Below are 21,720 nucleotides of genomic sequence, written 5' to 3'. Positions count from 1 at the left end.
CTTTTTGCAGAATTGTCTCTAGAATTCTGATTTGATTCCTAGTTAGAACTGCTCGTTATGGACTCTAGTACCCGTAACATATGCTGTACTTGGAATCTAAATACACAATACATGCGCACAGACACAAGATTTATTTGTTTTGAACTATGATGGACTTCATGTAGCTGGAAAGAAGTTTTTTTTCCCTACTGTGCCCTTTTCATGTTTTTTTAAGGTACTATTACATAGCTAACTTTGAAACAAGTTTTAAAAGTAAAATAAAAACTTCTGTTCATTTTTATAGGATTTGAAACAAAGAACACAAAGTTCTCTGCCACAAAAAAATGTAATAAGTCTGAGTGCGGAGCCAAGGTAAATAGCATAATTTCTCATAAACTTTGACCACTTCTATGACTTAACTTTTTGGGGTTTTCATGATTTTGTTCTGGACCCAGCATATATCATAAGGCAGTATTTCATTTAATCAACTTACAAATTTAAAACAATTGTTTTGAAGAAATGGATTTCTCCCATGACTGTGTTGTATTCAATGCTAATAGCTAACACGGCATTTGGTACCTTGATAGCTGAATAAACTATTATAACAATATTTCTTACAGAATACTTGATGTTGGATGGTAAATGTGTAGCTTTATTCTAAAAATTACCTTATATTTATAATATTGATTATTTTTAGAGTATGTTCTTTCTTGATTACCTTTTTATTTACTTACCTTGTTTTCATTAATCTCTGATCCTGTATTTTTAAATGAAAGAAGAGACGTAATTACTGTTAGAAGATAAGGGTTCCTACTGTAAATTATTTACTAGGTAACTGTCATTGTGCTTGTAAAACTGCCTCATTTTCACATTGTTGATTTATGTTTAAGTAAATGGGAAAGGTGTTCAGTCGACCTAAAAATGGGGCATTTAATGGATGGCTGCCTCTGATTTACAAAGAAACCTTTTATGTTTTTATTGACAATTATTTAACCAAGTTATCCATTTTTAATGAGCAAATATCAATCAGTCAGTACCCAGTGTATGCAGATACACAGCGTAGTTTTGTAATATAACTTTTTACTACCTAAATTGAGAAATTGAGTATCACCTGTTATAAATTGTAAAATAAAAGAGTAATTGTAAAGTGTAATTCATGATTTTATACTTTATTAAAATTATTTTAAAATAAATGGAATCAAAGTTATTACAGAAATTTTATAATTGTTAATAAAGTTGAGATTTCAGTTAAACATAGACTAGAGCCTTAGCTGACTAAACTTCTTCAGTAAATAGAAACTTAAAGCATATAAAGGTCAACCTTAGAACAGGAAGGTAAGTATATTTTAGTAATACTAAAGTATCACTAAAGTAATACTAAAGAAACCCTACATCCCATTTGGCTGGAAAAAAGAAGGGATTAATTTGAAAAGAAAGTTTAAGTCTTAAGTTTAGTCTTGCTGAAGTCTTAAAGCTTTCATATTGCCAGGCCATAGTTAGGATGAAAGGATAATGATATTGAAAGAAAAATCAGTTGTAAAATTACAAAACATTTTCTTTGTCTTAAAATAAGTAATGTTTTGATGAATTTTGGGTTGTATGGGCATTCTTTATATATTGTGTCCCTAATAAACTGTGGTGTCAGTAAATCTATTTGGCTTTCGGCATAATCCTCTTATCTATTACCTTTTTTATCTTTTTCTATTTTGGTGGGGGAAGATCTTCTTTTTTGCTGACTCTAAGAATAACTTATGCTTGCTATAAGTAATTCATGCTCCATCCCCAGCCCATTAGTCTTCCTGTGGGTACATGTTAAGGTGGGTGGGATGCAGTGGGGATGGGGCCATAATGAGTCAGAGGACTCATGCTCTGTGCTCTGTCCTTGCCTTAGCCAGACGTAAGTGATAATTCAGCCTTACTTATGCCAGAGGAAGAAAGTTAGGAGATAGAGGTCTATTAATTAAGGACAGAAAGTTAGGAGATAGACGTCTATTAATTAATATATTTTAGAGCTTTTAATATTGAAGAGTTTTAATTAAAGATAAACATAAGTAGGCTTTTTGAATCTATTAGGAAAACAGTCACTTTTTGATATTTCCATTTAAACAGTTTGTATTTAAATAGTGTTCTTCATTTTAATATTATATCTTCAGAGTTCTTTTCTACCAAATGTCAATGCTCCTGTTTCCATAGTTAGGTGAATTGGGAATACTTAGGATTGTCTGATTCCTATTTTTATCTTTATTGTCCTTCTTGAACTTTAGAACCTCATGAATAAAACCACTTATATTTTTGGTTTTAAAATCTATTTTTTACTTGTTAGCCACAAATTTTCTGAGTTATTGATCTTTCAGTAAAATCAGTGAAGAATGGAGGACTGACGATGGCCTTTAAAATGGAAGCCTTTGGTAGTTTTATTTTGCAGGTACCGAAAGTTAAATAATTGTCTGTACTTCTCAGTCTTTAAATTGGCAGTTTCAAAAGAGTGGCCATGGGCTTCCCTGGTGGCGCAGTGGTTGAGAGTCTGCCTGCCGATGCAGGGGACACGGGTTCGTGCCCTGGTCTGGGAGGATCCCACATGCCGCGGAGCGGCTGGGCCCGTGAGCCATGGGCACTGAGCCTGCGCGTCCGGAGCCTCTGCTCCGCAACGGGAGAGGCTACAGCAGTGAGAGGCCCGTGTACCGTAAAACAACAAAAGAACAAAAAAAAAAAGAGTGGCCATAACTCAGTCTTCTATTCTTAATGAGTCTTCTGTGATGCTCTAAGGCTTAGCTTTATTTTGCTTATAAGAATAATACTTATTTGAACGACATATTATTAATCTAAATAAAACATGCATTCTCAATAGGGAGATGTCTTCCCTAGGAGGCTAAGAATTGGTTCTTGGTGGCGGGGGTGGCGGGGGGGCGGTGAAAAAAACTTATTTTTTTAAATATGCAAAGCACAGATACAGATAATAGTATGTAACAGATAAACATTTTATGTGTAGTATTAAAATTGTGTAGAGGGATGATTAGGAAAAAAATGTCTAAAAAGAATCTTTAAGGAGGTTGTAATAAAAAAAGGTTGAGAAACACTGGTCTAAATCCATACAGTTTAAATAATACATGTAAATGAATTTGATCATGCTGTTGGCAACATTACAGTTATAACCTAACATGATTTAGTTTGTGAGTATTTAAAAAGTAGTCCATGATCTGCTGAAAGTGACATAGTACATGTCAGTGAGCCTAATTTAATTCACAAGGTTATGTGAGCTGTATAGTGAATACATTCTTAGCCTTTGTATAGAAAGCAGACGTGATTAAAAGTTGGGGCACCCTGGACAAGTCATAAATTGTCTAGCCTTAAATAATCCTTAAATGTACAAAGATGTTTCTGTTTCTCTACATTCACAATTGCCTAAGGAAAGCAACTGTAAGGACACTTAATACAAAGACTTACAGGATTAGGAACTTGGAGAACACTGAGGATGCAAGGTAAAATCTGAGACAGGCAAAGAGATTTCAGTCTTCTTTCAGTATTCCATCTGTTCAAGCAGGACAGGATTAAATGTTGCCACAGCACAGGTCTGTAAGTCACATGGTTTGACAAGGTATAAAGGAACTTTTTTTTTAATGGTAGATAATTTGAAATGCCACCAAGTATGTAATCAAAGTTACATCGAGATTGCGTCTGTAAATCTGAAAGTTTAACTTTTTAAGTAATAGATATGTTTTTAGTTTGAGAGTAATTTATTCAAACCACTATTACAAATTTACCTTTAAATGCTTTTAATTTTTAGCAAGGTATTTATTGGTAAGGAATCGTACATCTGTTTCTTTTGGCTAGAAAAAGAAGGGATTAATTTGAAAAAAAAAACATTAACCATGTGGAGACACAAATGAAGTCAATGTTTTCTAGGCTTAGCCAGATTTAAAAAGGACAGAACTCCAAAAAGGCACTCATTAACCCATTCACTTGGGGTATTGCCATTCGTTTGTTGGATGACCTCCCTGCCCCTCTAATTTAATTTCCTCCGGTTTTCTCCATATATGCTTTTCTTTTGGATTCTAATCTTGAGTGAGAGCATCATTTTCTTTTTAGCTGTCTAGGTTCTGTAACCCCAGAAAACACTTTGACTTCTGTCTTTTCTCATTCCTTAAGTATCATCAATTGTAGAGTGTTTTGGATTTTAGCTTTACTCATCGCTGACATCCATCCTCTCCTCTCTTTCTGTTACTTTGGTTTTAAGCCATCCTTTATGTTTTGCTTGAACTACTGCAGTGGATTCTTGCCCCAAGGCCTTTCTCTGTGCCTAAATTATTAACTATAATTTATGTAGTTATCTGAGGAATCTACCCAAAGCAGAACTCTGAAAAAGTTACCTGGCTAGAAACAGCAAGGCTTCTTAGGACCTAGACTCAAAAGTCCTAGAAGGTCATTTTCACTACATTCTACTAGTCAAGCAAGTCACTAAGGCCATCCAGGATATAAGAGAGGGGAATTATTCTCCATTACTTGATATGAGGAGCATGTGCAGGAAGCAAAGGGAATGATGGTGGTTATCTCTGGGGACTATCTACCACAGTTCGCCACTGACCACCACAATTCACATACCTCCCATGTGCAAAATAAAATAAACTCACCCTCCTCCCAAGTTGCCCTAGATCTCATCCCATTATGATAGTGGCCCCAATTTTTCATCTAAATCAGGTCCAACACGGCTCAGCCATATGGCTGGGAATTGTGATTGGCTCATTTCTGCCAGTATAATTATTTGAAGTTAATCCCACTAGACTGTAAACTCCTCGAGGGTACGAATTATTTCTGTCATTTATGTCCACCACTATGCCTATGGTATGATATTCAACATAGTAAGAATTTAATAAAGATTTGTTGTAATATATTTTATCATTGCTTGAAGACGATATTAAACTTCAGACACCAGATATGCATAGAATATGGTTCACATTCTATGTGAACCATATTCTATGTGAAAATGTAGTATCCTGGTGTATATTCTCCCCAATTGATTCTTTCATCTAATATTTGTAGGTTGAGTGGCAGAAGACTTCCAATCCACTAAATACTAGTACAAGTAAAAATCAGCAGTAATTCAATATAGCTTTGAATTTGATCAGCATTTAGACAACTGCTCATTTGAGGTTTCAGAGTTTCATACTATGAGACTTGAAAAATTTAGGGCTGCATCTCAGCATCATTGCATTCTTGTAGAATGAACTTTGTTGGGGTTGCATTCTTGGGGGCTCTTCAGAATGAGTGGATTCAAAAATACTCCCAAATACCTGAATGAGTTGCCTTATCAGATCATAAGACTTTTTTATTGTTGTTGACGTAAGAGTATTTGCCTGATTCTACGTTTTGTATTTTTAATGTTGTTCCCAGAAACAGTTCTTCTGGTAGTAATTATCTACTAGTGTGATGGGATTCAAGGCTTTAGAGCATTTTCTGATTGGTCACTATGTCATCAACCTATTTTTATACCAAGTCAGAATGTAAGTAAGAAAGTATCTAACATCTCTACCAGTTATTTAAACATAAGTTTTAAGTGAAGAAACCAAGTTCACAACCTTATTTTTATTGTTTGGAATATTCACTGTTTTTCTTTGGGGGAGATGGAAAAGCATTAGCAGTGATAATTAGTGTAAGGACTGTGCTTGTTTTTCATGGATTGTAATGTTCAAGCTCAAGTCTTATCATGTACTAGAAAGCTAGTATAGAAGTGTCTTCACATTAGTTAGCAGAAAGATAAATGGATACAATCAAGAAGATTGAGCTTTTTTTTTTTTTCTTGAAAATGGTGGGTTGCATTTTAAAATTATACCAAGGGAATTCAAGGTGATAATAGAATACATGATTTGACTAGGATTTGACACTGTACTCTCCAGAGGTTCTGTTATTCTGAGAGCAGCCCAAATGTCCTTTCCTGAGAAAACTAGTTTAGAACTTCTCTTTTAATGGGGGAATTATTAACTGACAGTACCGGAGACTCAAAAAAGCTGAGCTATTCTAGTCTAGGTTTATCTGGGTATTAATTGCATAGTCCATTTATGAGTTGAGTCATTACTGGACTTGAAGGATGAATTCCTAAACTCTTCTCTGAGATACTTTTCTGTTTAAATATTAATTGCTTGTGAAGGATATTTGTGTATTTTCATCTACATTCCACCTGAGTTGTGTTTTGTTAATTATGACTGTTTTTAAGATGTATATTGACCAGTTCTCTGATTATCCAGAAGCACGTTTCAGCCTGGTTGTAATCTGGAATATTTTTAGAGGGCATGTTTTACCCAGAAGACTGAGTGGAATATAGTATATTATTTAAACAATCAGAAGTTTCTTAGGGAACTGGAGATACCTTCCCCATGGTACATTAGTTAACTTTATGTTAAAACTTCTTTGCCTAGTGGTTGGACTAGTTTTGGAACGAACAGTCACGTCTGGCAAGGAAAATAAATAACCTTGCCTGGAGTTTGCCATTTTAAGTCAGTCATTCACTGGTTTGCTTTCTCCCTGATTTTTCAGGGAAATAGATCTTTGGGGAGCGAGTAGGAGGAAAGACTCCACCTTTCCCACACTATTCTCCCCACCCTTATTATTTCTATTTATTTTATTATATCAGGAATGATGAGTATTAATTCCTGAAATACTCTTTCAACCTCACATTGACTTAGATGAAATAACACCTATTACATGTTTCTTTTTTTAAAATGTTGACACTTCCATCTTATATGATGGCTGACTAGGAACCCTGAGACTGACTCTCTCAATTTTTTATTAAAACTCATGAAAACATGAAGATGACAGTCAGAGGAGCACCAAAACCTTGGTTTGACAGTCACCCTATTGCCACAATCTAAGATAACCTCAAACTGCACTGCTGATCGACCTGGACTGAGAAATGCAGTTAGTCACTGACCAACGATAAACAGTTAGAAATAAAGACACCATGCAGGTTTCTAAAAGCAGGTGTGGAGATTGATTCCTTTGCCTTTCCATAATGTCTGCCCCCAAGGCTTTGAAATTCTGGTACTTTACCAACAAGAAAAATGGACAAATGTTTTTCTACAAGGAAGGTGCTACTTTTTATAGCTAGATAGGTAGCTGTTCTTTACTTTTCATCCTCTTTGCCTAAGATCTCTATTAAAAAACCTCTACTTAATTGACCAGCTGGATCAACTGATACTCTACATTTCTTTTCTGTGCCCATGGCACCCTGACCTTGTTGCTAATAGACTACTAGCTAGCAGACTGGCACACTTCTTTCTCTCCAGTATTTCAGTTGAGTTGTGTGATTACCACCAATCAATGACTTATTCCCGAATCAGTTTTTCATGTTATTTTTCTCTGATAATTTGATTTTTATTAAACTGATGAATTAAGCAAAAAGATTTTGTTTTAATATAAAGTTGAGTGCTTTGAGTCACTGATAAATACTGACGAGATGACTACAAAAGATTTGGGAAGAAATTGTAAAGATGTAGAAGCAATCTGCACTCAGATTGCTTTATACTTTTACGTGTTTAAGTTCTTGTTCTACTTTAGAAAAACTAAGCTAGAAACCACAGATAATTTATCATATGTATGGTTATGCAGAAAATATGACAGAGAATGCCAAGTAGTGGTCCCATAATCAAAGCAGAAGCTTTGCTCTTACATCAGTAGACTGGGACATGATACACATTTGTATGTTTTATGGTAAAGTATATATATATATACACACACACACACACACACACATACACACACACACACACACACACACACATACATACATACATACATGCACCTTAAAGATGTCCTACTTCAATTTTTACTTTCAAGTCAGCTTTAACTCTTTCAGTTAATGGATCTATTGCCAGCCTTAACCACATTGATGGCTTTCACTGTGTCTCTATTTTACAACCAATTGGAGACTGAATCTGCCAGAAATAAAATAGGCAGGAGCAAATGGGGAACTGATGACAGAGCATTGATCTAGGGCAGTATCCACTCAAGGAAATCGCTGTTGGTGGTGGCATGGGCCAGAAGAGTACCTGATATTGTTTGTTGAAGAAAGAAGCCCGCCATTTGTTCAGAACAGCAGAGCTGGTGTAGAAGACAATGCTACAGACAGTAGCCCCCTTGGATAGTAGCCTTTTGGGAACTTGCAGTCAGGCTGCATCTATGCATGTGAACCTATTTTTCACTCATTCTTTTCTCCATTACTGCATCTTCTTTACATCCTTCAGACATTATTAACAAACTGATTATTTCCTTTATTTCTGGTTGTGCATCTCCCTTGCTAAAGTATTAGCTCTTGTTCTTTCAAATCCCGTGGCAAATACCTGGTACATTGTAGGTGCTCAACAAATATTTGTCAAATAACTAATTCTAAATAAGAGATGAACTTCAAGCAATACCACAATAAAGACCAAGAGGTACCTTTCTCATACACAGGGGCTGGATGGATGTCTATTTCTTTTTTTTTTTTTTTAACATCTTTATTGGAGTATAATTGCTTTACAATGGTGTGTTAGTTTCTACTTTATAACAAAGTGAATCAGCTATACATATACATATATCCCCATATCTCCTCCCTCTTGTGTTGGATATCTATTTCTGTGAGGATAAGTAAATGGAAAGTTATCATAGGAAACACGTGAAAAAGCTCTGCAAAATGATGAAAATTAGGGTAACATGAAGACTGAGAAGAACAACTTATCTCTTAATTTATTACAGAGACCAGAAAATATTTTTTTTAAAAAACTCTTTTGAATTCTCAAAAAGTTAAAGAGTCACAATGTGGAATTTGTCTCCTTAGTGTTTTCAGGGTATGGTATCTTAAACCATTCTTTTCATCAATTTTACATAAACTTGAAAAGTGCAACTTCTTCCCAGGCCCTTATAATTAGTCTGCTGTGATTTTTGTTCCTAGGTACAAAATTATTTTAGATTTATTGGATTTAGATTTCATTTGTAGAAGTGGTTGAACAGACTGCATTTTTTTTTTTTTTTTTGCGGTACGCGGACCTCTCACTGTTGTGGCCTCTCCCGTTGCGGAACACAGGTTCCAGATGCGCAGGCTCAGCAGCCATGGCTCACGGGCCCAGCCGCTCCGCGGTATGTGGGATCTTCCTGGACCGGGGCACGAACCCGCGTCCCCTGCATTGGCAGGCGGACTCTCAACCACTGCGCTACCAGGGAAGCCCCAGACTGCATTTTAAATGATTGTTTTAATGTTTATTTGTTTAAAAACAATGGCAAAGTAGTTACATGTTCAGTGAACACCTGCTAAATTTCCTGGTTAGTCTATGTTTTAATTGCCTTTTTATTGTTTATACTTTAAATCAAACTTTGTTAACTAGCTGTGTGGTTCTAATTTATTGTTGTCAGATTATTATACAGTGAATTAAGTTTACACAGGGTGTTTAAGTTGTGTGGTTTGTCTAATGAAATTAAAGTGACTTTTGCACATTGCTTACAATTACTCCATCAAGGACCACAATCAAGAAAGTGCAGAAGATGGGGAACAGTAATATGTGCCTCTATATGTAGGATTATGATGTTATTTTGATATCTTACAATATGAAGGCAGAGTTAGCATGGGGACTACCACCTACGATCTAGGAAGGACTATAATAATTTCCAATTGAGGTATTTGGAAATAAGTAACTTTGTAGAATCTAAGGAAAGTGCAAAGTTTGAGTGATTCTGTTCTGTGTTATTGCTTGTAGCACCCAAGTTTTTTCCCCCATTAGTTGGAGTTATGTCATGCACTATGAAAGTGTTAAAGTAAATTAAATATCTGGCGTATGAATGATTTCTTGAGTGATTTGTATTGGGTTGGGGAGAATTGACGAGTATGTGAGAGCGATTCCTTATTTTTTCTAGTTTTGTGCACACTTAGTTCTCTGTCCTCTCTCTTCTCTTCCTCCCAGTGTCCATCATGTCTTCTGAAATTGCTAACACAAAACTCATTAACTCAGAGCAGTTCAGAGCACAGACTGAAGTGATGCGGCATATTTCAAAGTCTTCCATTCTTCTGAACCAGATTTTTTTTCCTTCTGAATGCAGATTAATAAACCGTGCACTACAAGAGGAACAAGGAAAAGGATTTTAGTGAAGGTATCCTGATCCTGAAAAAGTCAGGGAGGGCTTCAAGCCCATCTTGGACTTCAGAACACTTCACAACTTTGTGGTAAAAGAAACATTTTAAATAGAGCCTTTGGACTTATTTATTTCATCCTTATTTGGAGAGTAGCTTTATTTTTTTTAGGCAAGAAAATTAACTGTGAAATTGGGGTACTTTTCAAACTAAAACATACTTGGGTTTTAGATTTTGATATTTTGTAGGTACTTAATGTATACTCAAAGTACTATAGGTGTTTGGATGGCTTGTGTGTTTTTCTTCGAAACGTGTTCTTTATCTCTTGTGACATGGTGTTTGCCTTCACTGTGAGTGATGTTTTTTCTAGTGTTTTGTATCTTCTTCAGTCGGTTCACTGGATTGTAGGGTATCTTTCCCAGAACTGATATTGTGTAAAAGTGTTTTGAAAAGAGAGAGTGGTTTGTGTTTTTGTTGTTTTCATATTTTTACCTCTTACATGATAGCTCGCTAGCATGAAGAGATGTTGCAACAGTAAAAAGTTGTTGTTTTCTCTTCACCTGAAAGCCTCACACAAGATACGTTTTCAGTTGTCAAAATGAATACAAACGTATTTGCCATTTTTGTCTTTCACAACAAAATAACCTTATTTTACTGTATTAACTTTTAAGATCTTTTTATGTGTAAAAATCAGCCTGTTTATGTACTATGTATTCCTCCAAAGTTATGGCGTTACAGTCATTGGAGAAATGAAATTTTCTTCTAGTAGATGAAAATTACATTTTGATTGAACATCATTCCTTATGCAGTCACCCATAAATATAATGTCTTTTGCTGTCTTTTCAGAAAATGGTTACAGATGTGATTTCTGAATTGACAAGAAAATAGAACATCTTAATGTTTTAGGTAAAACAGATGGTGTTTTTGTTTTAGGCAAAACTCTGTCAGAGTGAAAGCATCTTAACTGGTGACAAGACTCTTGGGGTCAGCCAAATTATGTACAGTTTTTGTGTCTGTTTCTTTTTATTGCTTTAGTATCAAAAATTTTAGAATAGTTGGAAAAGAATATTCATCCTTTTCATTGACTTGCTATTTTCTCTTATGCACTGGGAATAATTGCAAGATTTTTCAACCTTATTTTGTTTAAAAAAGTTATAAAATTACATGTTAATTCTAATTTGGTTGTGGTTTTATTTATGCTTTTAGAAATGCTTTTCTCAATGTAGGAAAGCCTGAAATATAGTTCTACTTTTGATGGTTAAGATTTTAATTTATAGCATTGAGTTGCGTTTGCAGCTATAAATTTGAACATTTATGATACTCTTTTGCTTCTATACCATTGAGCTTTGGGCAGATCTTACTGTCAGATACCTGGAAAGAGCACAGTGTTGTGAAGGGAGCCTTGGACTGAGAGTCAGAGGGCTCATTCTGGTCCCACCTCTGGCACTAACCAGCCTTCTTTTTTTGAAACGTTAGTTGCATTTGCAATATGTCTTGGGAGAGAGGGGCTAAAGTAGATAATCCCCAGGGTTACATCCAACTGACATTTAGTTTTTTTGTCTGTTACAAGACAAATCATTTATAAAGCATTCGTTTGGATGAACACTGGGAAAGGAAGTTTGGGGGTAGAAAACTCAACTCTGGAAAATAACCAAGTTTGTTCAGTAACTGGGACATAGGATAAGGAAACTATTTTACAAAATATCACCAGTATTGCAAAATGAAGACCTGTAATTTAACAATTCCTCTCCCACTGCCTCTTACATAAAGTAAGAACTACTGAAAGAACAGCTTGTGTTGTTATTAGAGCAGCTTTGATAAGTAGCTCAGTTTCATCACCTCAGAGAAAACCCCTTACCCCAGTCCTGCCATTACAGCTGGTTGGGGGCTTTCAGAGTGAGGGCTCTTTGCTAGGGTGGAGGTGGAGCCCTCTGATGAAGCAGAGTTCAGAGAGACGGGGAAATGGAACTCTGGTGGGACTCTGTGCTTCTAGCATATACACCCCGAGTCCCTTACCCACTGGAGAAGAGCAGGGCCACCTACCCCCCCTCCAAGATGCCTTAAAGCCTGACTGCTTGAATTTGAATCCTGGCTCTACCATTTAAATGGCTGTGAACCATGAGCTGGATACCAAGCCAGTCTACACATCTATAAAATGGGCATGATTTTAGAACTTGATAAGTTGGTTGTGAAGCTGAAAGGAGTTAATTCAAGTACAGCACATGCTGTATGCTAGGCACTGTTCTAAAGGCTCATTAGTGCTAGCTGTTTGGTATTACTGTTATTGTTGTTGTTGTTACTATTAACATCTGGAAAACTCTCTGCCACTTACCAAGTCAAATTTACTTTGAGTTAAAAGTAGCAAAAAATATCCCTTTAATAATATAAAATTTTATTTTTGATTTACTGCTTTGCCTATTAGTATTATAAACATAATTCTCTACACAAAGTAATGTCTTCTAACATAGAGCTTTCTAGAATATTTTCTTAATAATTGCATACTTTTCATCTAAACTAAGAACTCTTCTCAGTAATATTTAATGGAGTTCTTGGATTTTGTAAGGTATTTTCAGAAATCAAAACCTTAGTTGACAACAGCAGTTTTAGGTACTACTATCATCTTACTGTTTCATAAAGGGCATCTTCACACTAGATTCGATCACCCTGCAGTACACTTGTTTACTTTCCTTTTGAATCTTGCCCTTGGGTGAATGACTTTCATGGGATGATAGATTTATAATAGTTTTGTCCATGAATTTTAATTTATTTCTCCTAAATGTAGAAAAAAATGTTGAAATAAACTTTCATGTGTTAGGAAATTCAGATAACATTTATGTACTACTATATTCAAGTGCAATCCTAATTTTGATTGCTGAAATGAAATTGTGTTCTGTTCTTCAGTGTTGAATTTTTCTTCTTCTTAAATGAGGCCAAATAATATATGTTACAAAATCAATTAGAAGCTTCCATAAAATGTCATGTTTTATTTTTCCTCTTGCAAATATAAAGTCCCGTATCTGGTCATGGAAGATAAGTGAGATTGTTATTGTATAGTTTCTAGAGAGGTTTTTATGGGAAAACAGCTAAATGTTTGCCTATTTAAGAAGGCCTGTTTTATAGGAATAGAAACGTTTTTAAACTGGGAGGCCTTGGAACTTACATGAAAAATCTTGTGCGTATGTGCATTTCTTCAGTGAATGGTGTCTGTATAAGGCATTCAAAGGTTAGAAGATAAGTAGAATTTTAAAAGGTTAAAAATAACCACCTTGGTCAGTGTAAGGGACTGTCAATCATTTGCTTTTTATGAAGTGCAGGTCTGGGGGTTTTCTCCTCTGCTTTTTCCTTATTGTTATCTGTGGGCACTTGCACAGGGACAATGTGAATTTGGGCACGTCAGACCTTGTAGCCAGCAGATGAGAAAGTATGAGGAAGTCCTCCATGAGAGAGCAGGTCAGAGGGCTAGACACACTTACTTCAGTCTTTGCTTGGGCCCAGTTCCGAGGACCCCAAGCTCTTCTCATTGCCCTTCGCCCACCCCCACCCCTGCCCCCTTTTCCAGCATTCAAGAGTTTCTTTTCTGTGTATGGTGGTCTTTGTGATGTGAAACCGGAAGCTGGCCCTCATTTTCAAGAGGAATAGTATAACCTGGTGTATCAGTTTCCTAGTGCTGCTGTACCAAATAACCACAAACTTAGTCTTTCAAAAAAAACACAAATTTATTATTTACAGTTTCGGAGGTCAGAAGTCCAAAATCAGTTTCACTGGGCTGACAAAGTATCGGCAGGGCTTGTTCCTCCTGGAGGCTCTGAGGGAAAAATCTGATCCTTTGCCTGTTTCATCGTCTAATGGTCACCTGCATTGCTTGGCCTGTGGCCCCTTCCACACACATTCCAGCCTCTTGCTTCTGTTGTCACGTGGCCACCTTCTCTGTTAGACTTCTCAGTCTCTCTCTTATAAGGACCTTGTGATTATATTGGGCCCACTTGGATAATCCAGGAAATCTCCCTATCCCAAGACCCTTAATTTAATCACATCTGCAAAGTCTCTTTTGCTATGTAAGGTAACATATTCATAGGTTCTGGGGATTAGGATGTGGACATCCTGGGGTGGGGAGGGGGGCGGAATTATTCTGCCTACCATACCTGGAAACCAGTGTATTTCCAGTGGATAAGTGGGATAATTAATTTAAGAACATCAGGATAAATCTATGTAGATATCCCTCAGGTACCTCAAGTTCGAGAGGTCTGATACTGGATTTATCACCTTTATCTTGATATGTCTTCCACCCATCCTTAGGGGTTCAATCTTGGTTAGTGGCGCTACCATATCTATGCCACCCTAACTGCAAAACAGGAATTACAGACTTTTCCTTGTGGCTTATGCATCCTTCTCCAAGGAATCCAAAAATTCCTATTAATAAGAATTCCTACCTGTTTCTCAGACTTGTTCCTCTTTTTGCATTTCTACCCGCTCCTGTAACTTAAGTTTTCACCTTTTCTACCTTGGCTGTGGTAGCTATTTACTTGGTCTTCCTCCTTTGAGTCTTGACTCCTTAAATCCTTCCTCTACCTGGCAACTAGAAGTACCTATTAAAAATGAATCTGACCATGTTAAACCTTCAGGTCACTCCCCATACCCCATATAATAAGGTTTTTAGCAATTTGTAATGACTTAAAGACACCTCACTCCTCACTGTGATTTGAGATTTCTCTCTCTTTCTAGCTCCATATATTGGCATTTTAGACATGCGCTTTACTATGTAGATTCTAGTGATATTGAATGACCTGTATGTCCTGAAAATAATGTCCTTTTTTTCTTTATATATCTGTGCCTTTATTCTTATGGTCACTCTACCTAGAGTGTATTTCCCTACTTTTACTTGGCTATCTCTCCCTGACCTTTTAAAAAGTTACATGTTTTTGTAATTGTATTTTTCTGATTATTTAAAAAATACGTACTTTTTGTAGAATAGTGTTTTATATCTAGATGTCTAAAAAGTAGCTGCAGGACGTTCGCTAAAAATCCCAGAATCTAGAGGAAGTATCTCTGTTAACAGTTTAACTTCTCTTCTGCTTAATCTACTCTGTTGTTAAACATATCGGCTGAGTCCTTAATTTCAAATATTTATCCTTCTAGAATTTCATTCAGTTAATTTTTGACGTATTCAGTTTCTGTGGTGGAATTCTTTATCTTTTCATCTACTGTATTCATGTTTTCCTCTTTCCTTGGACATAGTAATTATCATTTTAAAGGCTTATCAGTTAACACCAATATCCAGATGTGTGGTTCTAATTCTTCTGTCTTTTTGTTGTTTAATCATGTGGCTCTGTCTTTGCAGATGTCTCAGCTTTTTATATTAAGTGCTAGACATTGTGTAGAAAAATTTTATAGGCTCTAGAAACTATCTTCTAGAGAGTGTTCACTCTTACTCCAATCAAGGGCTGTGCTAAATTGAGGCTAATTCTCTCAATGTCTTCTTCATCTAGCTCATTAAGTTTTCAACTAATAGCCTGGTATATTCTGTAGGCCCTATTCCCTGGTGGGTTCTAAAACCTCATGATATGTCTCTGCTCTACTTTTTAGAAGCTTTCTGTTTAGATTTTAAGCCTCCTTTTCTGTGCAGCTCCCGGTGTTTGGCACATGGACTGATGAGAAAGCCAACTGTGCACTTGAAGCTTTCTACATCCTCACCAAGTGCCTTTTAGCCTCTTTGCCACCGCAGTGAAACTTCTCTAGGCTTTGTTCTGGGTTTTGCAGGGAACTCAGCCTTTCCCGTGCTGAGAATTGGCACAGCCCAGGGTGAAAATGGCTAGAGAAGGCAGCTCTCTTCTCTGCAGTTTTTTCTCCTCAGCAGTTCTCTGTTGCCTTCAAGCAGATGATTACTGTATTTTATCTGGTTTTTCTAGTTGGCCCATAGAAGTGAGAGCTCTCGTCAACTACTTCATCTCTCCTGGAAGTGGAAGCATTGTTTATTTTACAACTTCAGTTTGGTGAAAGAAAAATGCTCATTTTTTCCACTTGAGTGTTTATATTTCTGTTGATTTGTAGGAACACTTTACAAATATCCCAAATTTGATCTCCTTTTATTTTTTTATTCTTTAATCTTATTTTTTAATATAGAAAATGTTCTAAGCTTTTTGTTATCAAATCTGCCAGTCTTTTGCTTTGCTGTATTTTTCTGTTATGGTTAAAAAGAGAATTTGTACCACAAATTTTATATTTATTTTTCTTACTGATTTTGTATCATTTTTTCTGTTTTAAAATTTTTTAATTCATCTAGAATCAGTGTTGGCATATTGTTTTAATGCATTTGTTTAACCATTTATCTTGCCCATCTATTACTGTAGATGTATCATAGGATTGTTTTGCTCCCTTTCTCCCAATAAAAGGATTTCAGTTGGCAGTGCATAAGATTCATGAATTAATTTTAGGAGAGTTGTATATTTTGCAGTATTTTAGTTTTCTCACCTAGAAAAGTATGTCTCTTCATTCATTCACTTTTATGTCCCTCAGTAAAGTTCTGTCAACTTCTGTATATACATTTTGCTCATTTTGTATTAATTAATTTTCTGTTTTGAATGCTCTCCCGATTAATTCTTAATCGTCCTGACTGCCATCTTTTTGTGTGTATCACAAGACACACTGTACATAGTTTTGTATTATTACCTACCCTATTATATTGAACTCAACAATTTCTCTTTCTCCCCTTCTAGACTATAGATATTCAGAACAGGGACTATGTAGTCACATTCATAGGTTATAACTACACATACCATGAGGAGTCCTTCTCTCTGTCCTTTTTTTTTTTTCTTGCCTTTTAATTTAGCCACATGCCATATGGTTACTTTGTACGTGTGTAGATTCTGTGCATCTCTTTATTTATCTCCACCCCCCGCCATATTATCTGAACTCTTGTTTTAAGGTATCTATGTTATAACATGTGTGGTTTTGTTAATTTCTTTCATTTAGATTTATATATGCCTTACATAAGAAAGCATATAAGGCAGCTCAGTGACCTGAGTTAATTAAAACATTCATTCCACCATTCGTGTGATTCATGTAGCAGGGTATCTGGTCAGGACACCAGGAGGGTCTTATAAGGGAAAGGAGAGATTTAATTGCTATTGAGATTCTACTTTGTGCCAGGTCTGAGCTCTGAGCTCTGTGATTTTCCAAACATTTTATCATTTAACCCTAATTGCAATCTTGTCTCTCCTGATTTTGTAAATAAAGATATTAAGTCTTGAAGAAATGAAATCACGTGTCCAAAGCCTCTCAAATTCTAAGTGCTGTAGTGGGTTTTTGAACTTGAATGTATCGGACTCCAGAGCTAAGGACTCACAGAACTAATCATGATTTTTGAAGATCTGATGTATCTCAGAAAGGCTCCCTTTGTTTTTATAGCTTAATTTTTTTTCCCTGATGGCTAATATGGTAAGCATTATGTTTTAAACCTAGAAAACTAGGTAGACTATATGAAAAGTTCATATCTAGAAAGTGCAATTTTTGTAAACATATAAAACTATATATTTTCGTATTCAGAATACTGTACAAAGGTTACTACTCTTCTTTAGATGATGCTCCACTAATGAGGCTACTTAGAGAAGATGAATATATTGTTTGAATGTTTTAATATGCTGTCATTGATTAAGAATTGGACAGAGTGAGCTCTACTCTTTGCTTTGTTCTTAACTTTCTCTGTGATCTTGGATCTGTCATTTCCCCCATCTTTGCAAAGGGGTTAATTGCATAGCTTGTCGATGCTATTTTTTAAGGAATTAAAATAATCAAAATGAAAATGATAAAGCTCCACACTAGTAGGTATTATTCACAAATGATAAATTCTCCTGCTGGGATTTTTGTGTGTTACTCATTCATCAACTGTTTATTGAATGTTATTCCATGCCAGGTACTACACTAGACACATGAAGTTACAATTACTTTTCATATAACCTGGTGTTCGCTTAATTGGTTTTAAACTGCACTTACAGGGGACTTGCAAATATTTTTCATTTCTGTCTTCTTTGCACAGCCATAAATGTATGTAGTATTTTTTTAATGGTTTTTTGAATAATGTTTTTGCTTTCCTCATGCAGTGAGGTCATAAGATAAACTCTTTAGTATATGTTACAAGATATTTTCTATGCCAGCGTTCCAGTTTATAAATTTTCTTTCACAGATAAAATGTACTGAAATGTAAATAGCTCCTTGTTCATCCTGAGCTTCCTGAAGATAGAAGGTCTGTGGGGATCTTTGGCATCAGTGAAGACAAAGTTCTTCTCAAGTGAATTAGGAACTAAGGGAATCTCCACAGGAAACCGCAGTTGGCAAAATGGTTGTTATAAGCTTGGCCTGTGAATAAAGTGGTTAGGATGGTTAAGAAGATGGTAATAGGGGTAGGGCTGCTTGCGCCTCTGCAACATACCTAACCTCCCAGAACCTCAGCTCTCCTATCTGTCCAGTGAAGGATGAAAGGCTGTGCCTCATAGATTATAGGCCTGAGGACTGAACCCCGGCATACAGGAAGCACTCTGTAAGTGGTTAACTCCAGCTTCACTCTCACCAAGAGGCATCTTACTTTCATTCTGCCCTATGTCCAGTCCAAGAAGGAAGTCCACGTGGTCCTAGTCTTTTGTTCATAGTAGGCACTGATTAGATTTGCCTCAGAGAGAGGACCTGGAATGCCACAGTTGTCTTTCTTAACATGACATAAATCATTTCTACAAAAGGAGTGAGGAAATTCTAAATATACTCCTCCTCATTAGAATCTTCAAGGACAGAACCTCGTTTACAGTGGAATTATAGTTCTTCCTAAAATGACTCCCAGTTTGACATGAGCGTACAGATGTCTTTTCATTTCTCTCCATTCCTTTTTCCCTCAGCCACAGTAGATCATAGTTTGCCCTCTCATTTGATTGGCAGGTATCTTCATGAGGTGAAGGTTGCTCATTGTATATAGAAAATTGAGATAATTGCCTGTAGGCAAGTTGCAGGGGCTTAATGTCATAATGCGAGCTAGGAGGCTGGATGTGACTTGGTGACAGATGATAGATAAGAAGCTAATGCAAATATAGGGGAAATTGGGAAAAAATATTTCTGAGCTTCCTATATAGTTACTTCCAAGATAAAATAGAAATTAACTAGCCCCATTTTTCAGCGATATTTTACTCTTTTCATCTGTTAGTGTGGATGAAATAATATTAATTTTTAATAAGTGAGTATGATATTATGATATGAAACCTGGTTCCGTTCACAATTGATTGACTTAAAAGGATTCATGTTTGGAGATATTGGCAGTGTAACAAATGTTTGACTACTAAACATGATAATGACAATGAAAATTTAGTTAATTTGTGATGCTGTACTTACTTCCCAAGGAAATATAATTCATGTATGATAATGCTTTCTCTGTACTCTACTTGAAATGTACGTAGAGGTTTGTGTATCAGATAAATGTGTGCTGTGATGCACTTGAACATGCTGTGAATCTCTAATTATGTTAAAAAATTATTTTCTTAGTGCAGCTTTATACTCATTATATACTCTACACATTTAGTTTTTGAATAGATTCCTGACATGATAATTACATAATCATTCAGTACAGTAGAAACATCATTATGGTCAAATACTAATTAGCTATGAAAATGAAACAAAACAGAACCTAGTTCACAGCTTATTATAAAAAGCTATTTAATATTGTACAAAACGAAATGTATGGTTGAAATTATTATTTGCTTTAAATTTGAGTCATTTTCTTCCTTGCTGGGAAGAATCAGTGTTTTGGATGCTTGCTACCTAATTTATTGCTTGGACACATTATATTTTATTATCAGAGCCTTTATAGCCAGCTCTGGGTAGTAGAGCATCAGAGTGGGGATGCTGGGTTCTCTACCTAGGTCTGCCTCATGACTTCTGCAGAATTAAGGGACTGGCCTAAGTCTTCAGACTACATGTTCTAGAGTTCTTCACATACTGGCTCTAAGCCTCTGGGCACATGGGGTTCAGTAGTAAGTCACTCATTTCTGGGATGCTGGACATGAGTGATCCTCAACTGCTTTTCTTCTCCAGTGTACCTGAGGAATATAATATAGTGTAGTTGATAACAATGAACCCTGGCATTTGTGATTCTCCAGGTGTGTTTGTGATAGGAGAACAATCAGGCAAAACATGAGCTCTGGTGGAGGGCAGTGGGAGGGTGCAAATAGGTTGATTCCTTCAGGTAAGTCTGTTAAGCACACCTCTCAAGGGGGCAGTATTCTCACTCTCCTTGAGAATTGCTTCTGTGGATAAAAATGGGGTTTTGCCTAGCACTTTGAGGCTTCAGTGCCCTTTGTAGATATGTTTTTGCCTGCATGCTTCAGCTGCTCTTTTCTCGTATACATGTGGAATCTCAATGAACGTAAATGGTGTAAGTTAGATCTTGTGATCCTGATGTATATACTACAAGCCTAATAGGAGCCAGAGACGTTCTTATTGTCATATATTGTTACCTTTGGTATCTCACAGTACTGTCTCAATCAAAAGTGCTTCAGCTGATAAACAGCTTATAAGTCAAACATTTTATAGGTTTTACGCTACATCCTCTTTCTTTTCCTTCGTGCTTTTCTGTTATCCTTCACTTTAGTTTTGGCCACTGTATTAATTTTATTTCCTGACAAACCATTTGCAATGCAGTTGAAATATACAGGACACATATAGGATAAAAGAGCGTTGCTAGGCTTTCTGATGCACTAAATAAACAATGATAGCTTGTTTGGACCAAGTCTGATACCACTGTGGGTAAGAGGGAGAAGTGGTTGACTGACTATTCATTTCTGTGTTCCTGAAGTTACAAAATTATGTAGGAAAGCAAAATATTTCAGATCATGAAAATATTCACTATTGAATCAGTTATATTATTAGTCAAATATCCTCTTTGATACTGCTTATTTTATTTGAAGATAATATGATGCAAATTGTTTATAAAGTAAAATCATAAATGTTACAAAGAGTGCATAATTCATGAAGTCTGTGACATGATGATCTAGAACGTTTTTACTCACAGGCAAAGCCATGAAGCAGTGAGGATCCAGCAGAGTTATGCTACTGAGAAAACCAAGGATGTTAGGGGATTCAACTGACAATTATTTAAATATCAAAGAATTGAGAGAGAACTTTTAGAAAAATGATTAAGCCCTTGAATATTTTTTATAAATATACTTATGTTTAAAACCATCCTGTAAAAATGAAATGTTATGTGAAGGATGTCATAATGTACTAATATAAAATATTGTTGGAAAAATTTTGCCAAAAACCCTACTTCACTCTAAGAATTATACTTAGTTGCAAATATTGCCTAAACTTATTTTAATAGTCGTTATTTCCCTCTTCTAGCCAAGTTACCACTATTTATTATAAAATTTCATCCTCTATTTTAAGTGGATTCACTTCAAATGACCTTTCCTCTAGAACCAACTCTCTTGGATAATAAGGGCCCCTGTGTATAAAATATATATGTGAATTATGTGATTCTGCATGTATAGCCGTACATTTCACTGTGTTTTAATGATCTAAAATGAATGAACTAAATGAATTTTAATTGAAATTAGTTGTGACTAAAATGCAAACAGACAATTTATGTATTTTCTTGTTCAGTGAGTTAGGCAGGGATC

At 35.8% G+C, this 21,720-nt stretch overlaps 1 protein-coding gene across 1 annotated transcript in view; it reads left to right on the top strand.

Moving 5' to 3' along the window:
* Nucleotides 1–21,720, top strand: part of MAN2A1 (mannosidase alpha class 2A member 1) — a 160,783-nt gene that overhangs the window by 91,538 nt on the left and 47,525 nt on the right. Inside the window, exon 12 of the mRNA XM_082836309.1 lies at nt 284–351. Coding sequence (XP_082692435.1) covers nt 284–351 — 68 coding nt within the window. The remainder of the gene's footprint in view (nt 1–283; nt 352–21,720) is intronic.

The sequence above is a fragment of the Leucopleurus acutus genome (assembly GCF_964270905.1).
Source record: "Leucopleurus acutus genome assembly, chromosome: 3".
NCBI lineage: Eukaryota > Metazoa > Chordata > Mammalia > Artiodactyla > Delphinidae > Leucopleurus > Leucopleurus acutus.
This window is presented reverse-complemented; position numbering and strand designations above follow the sequence as displayed.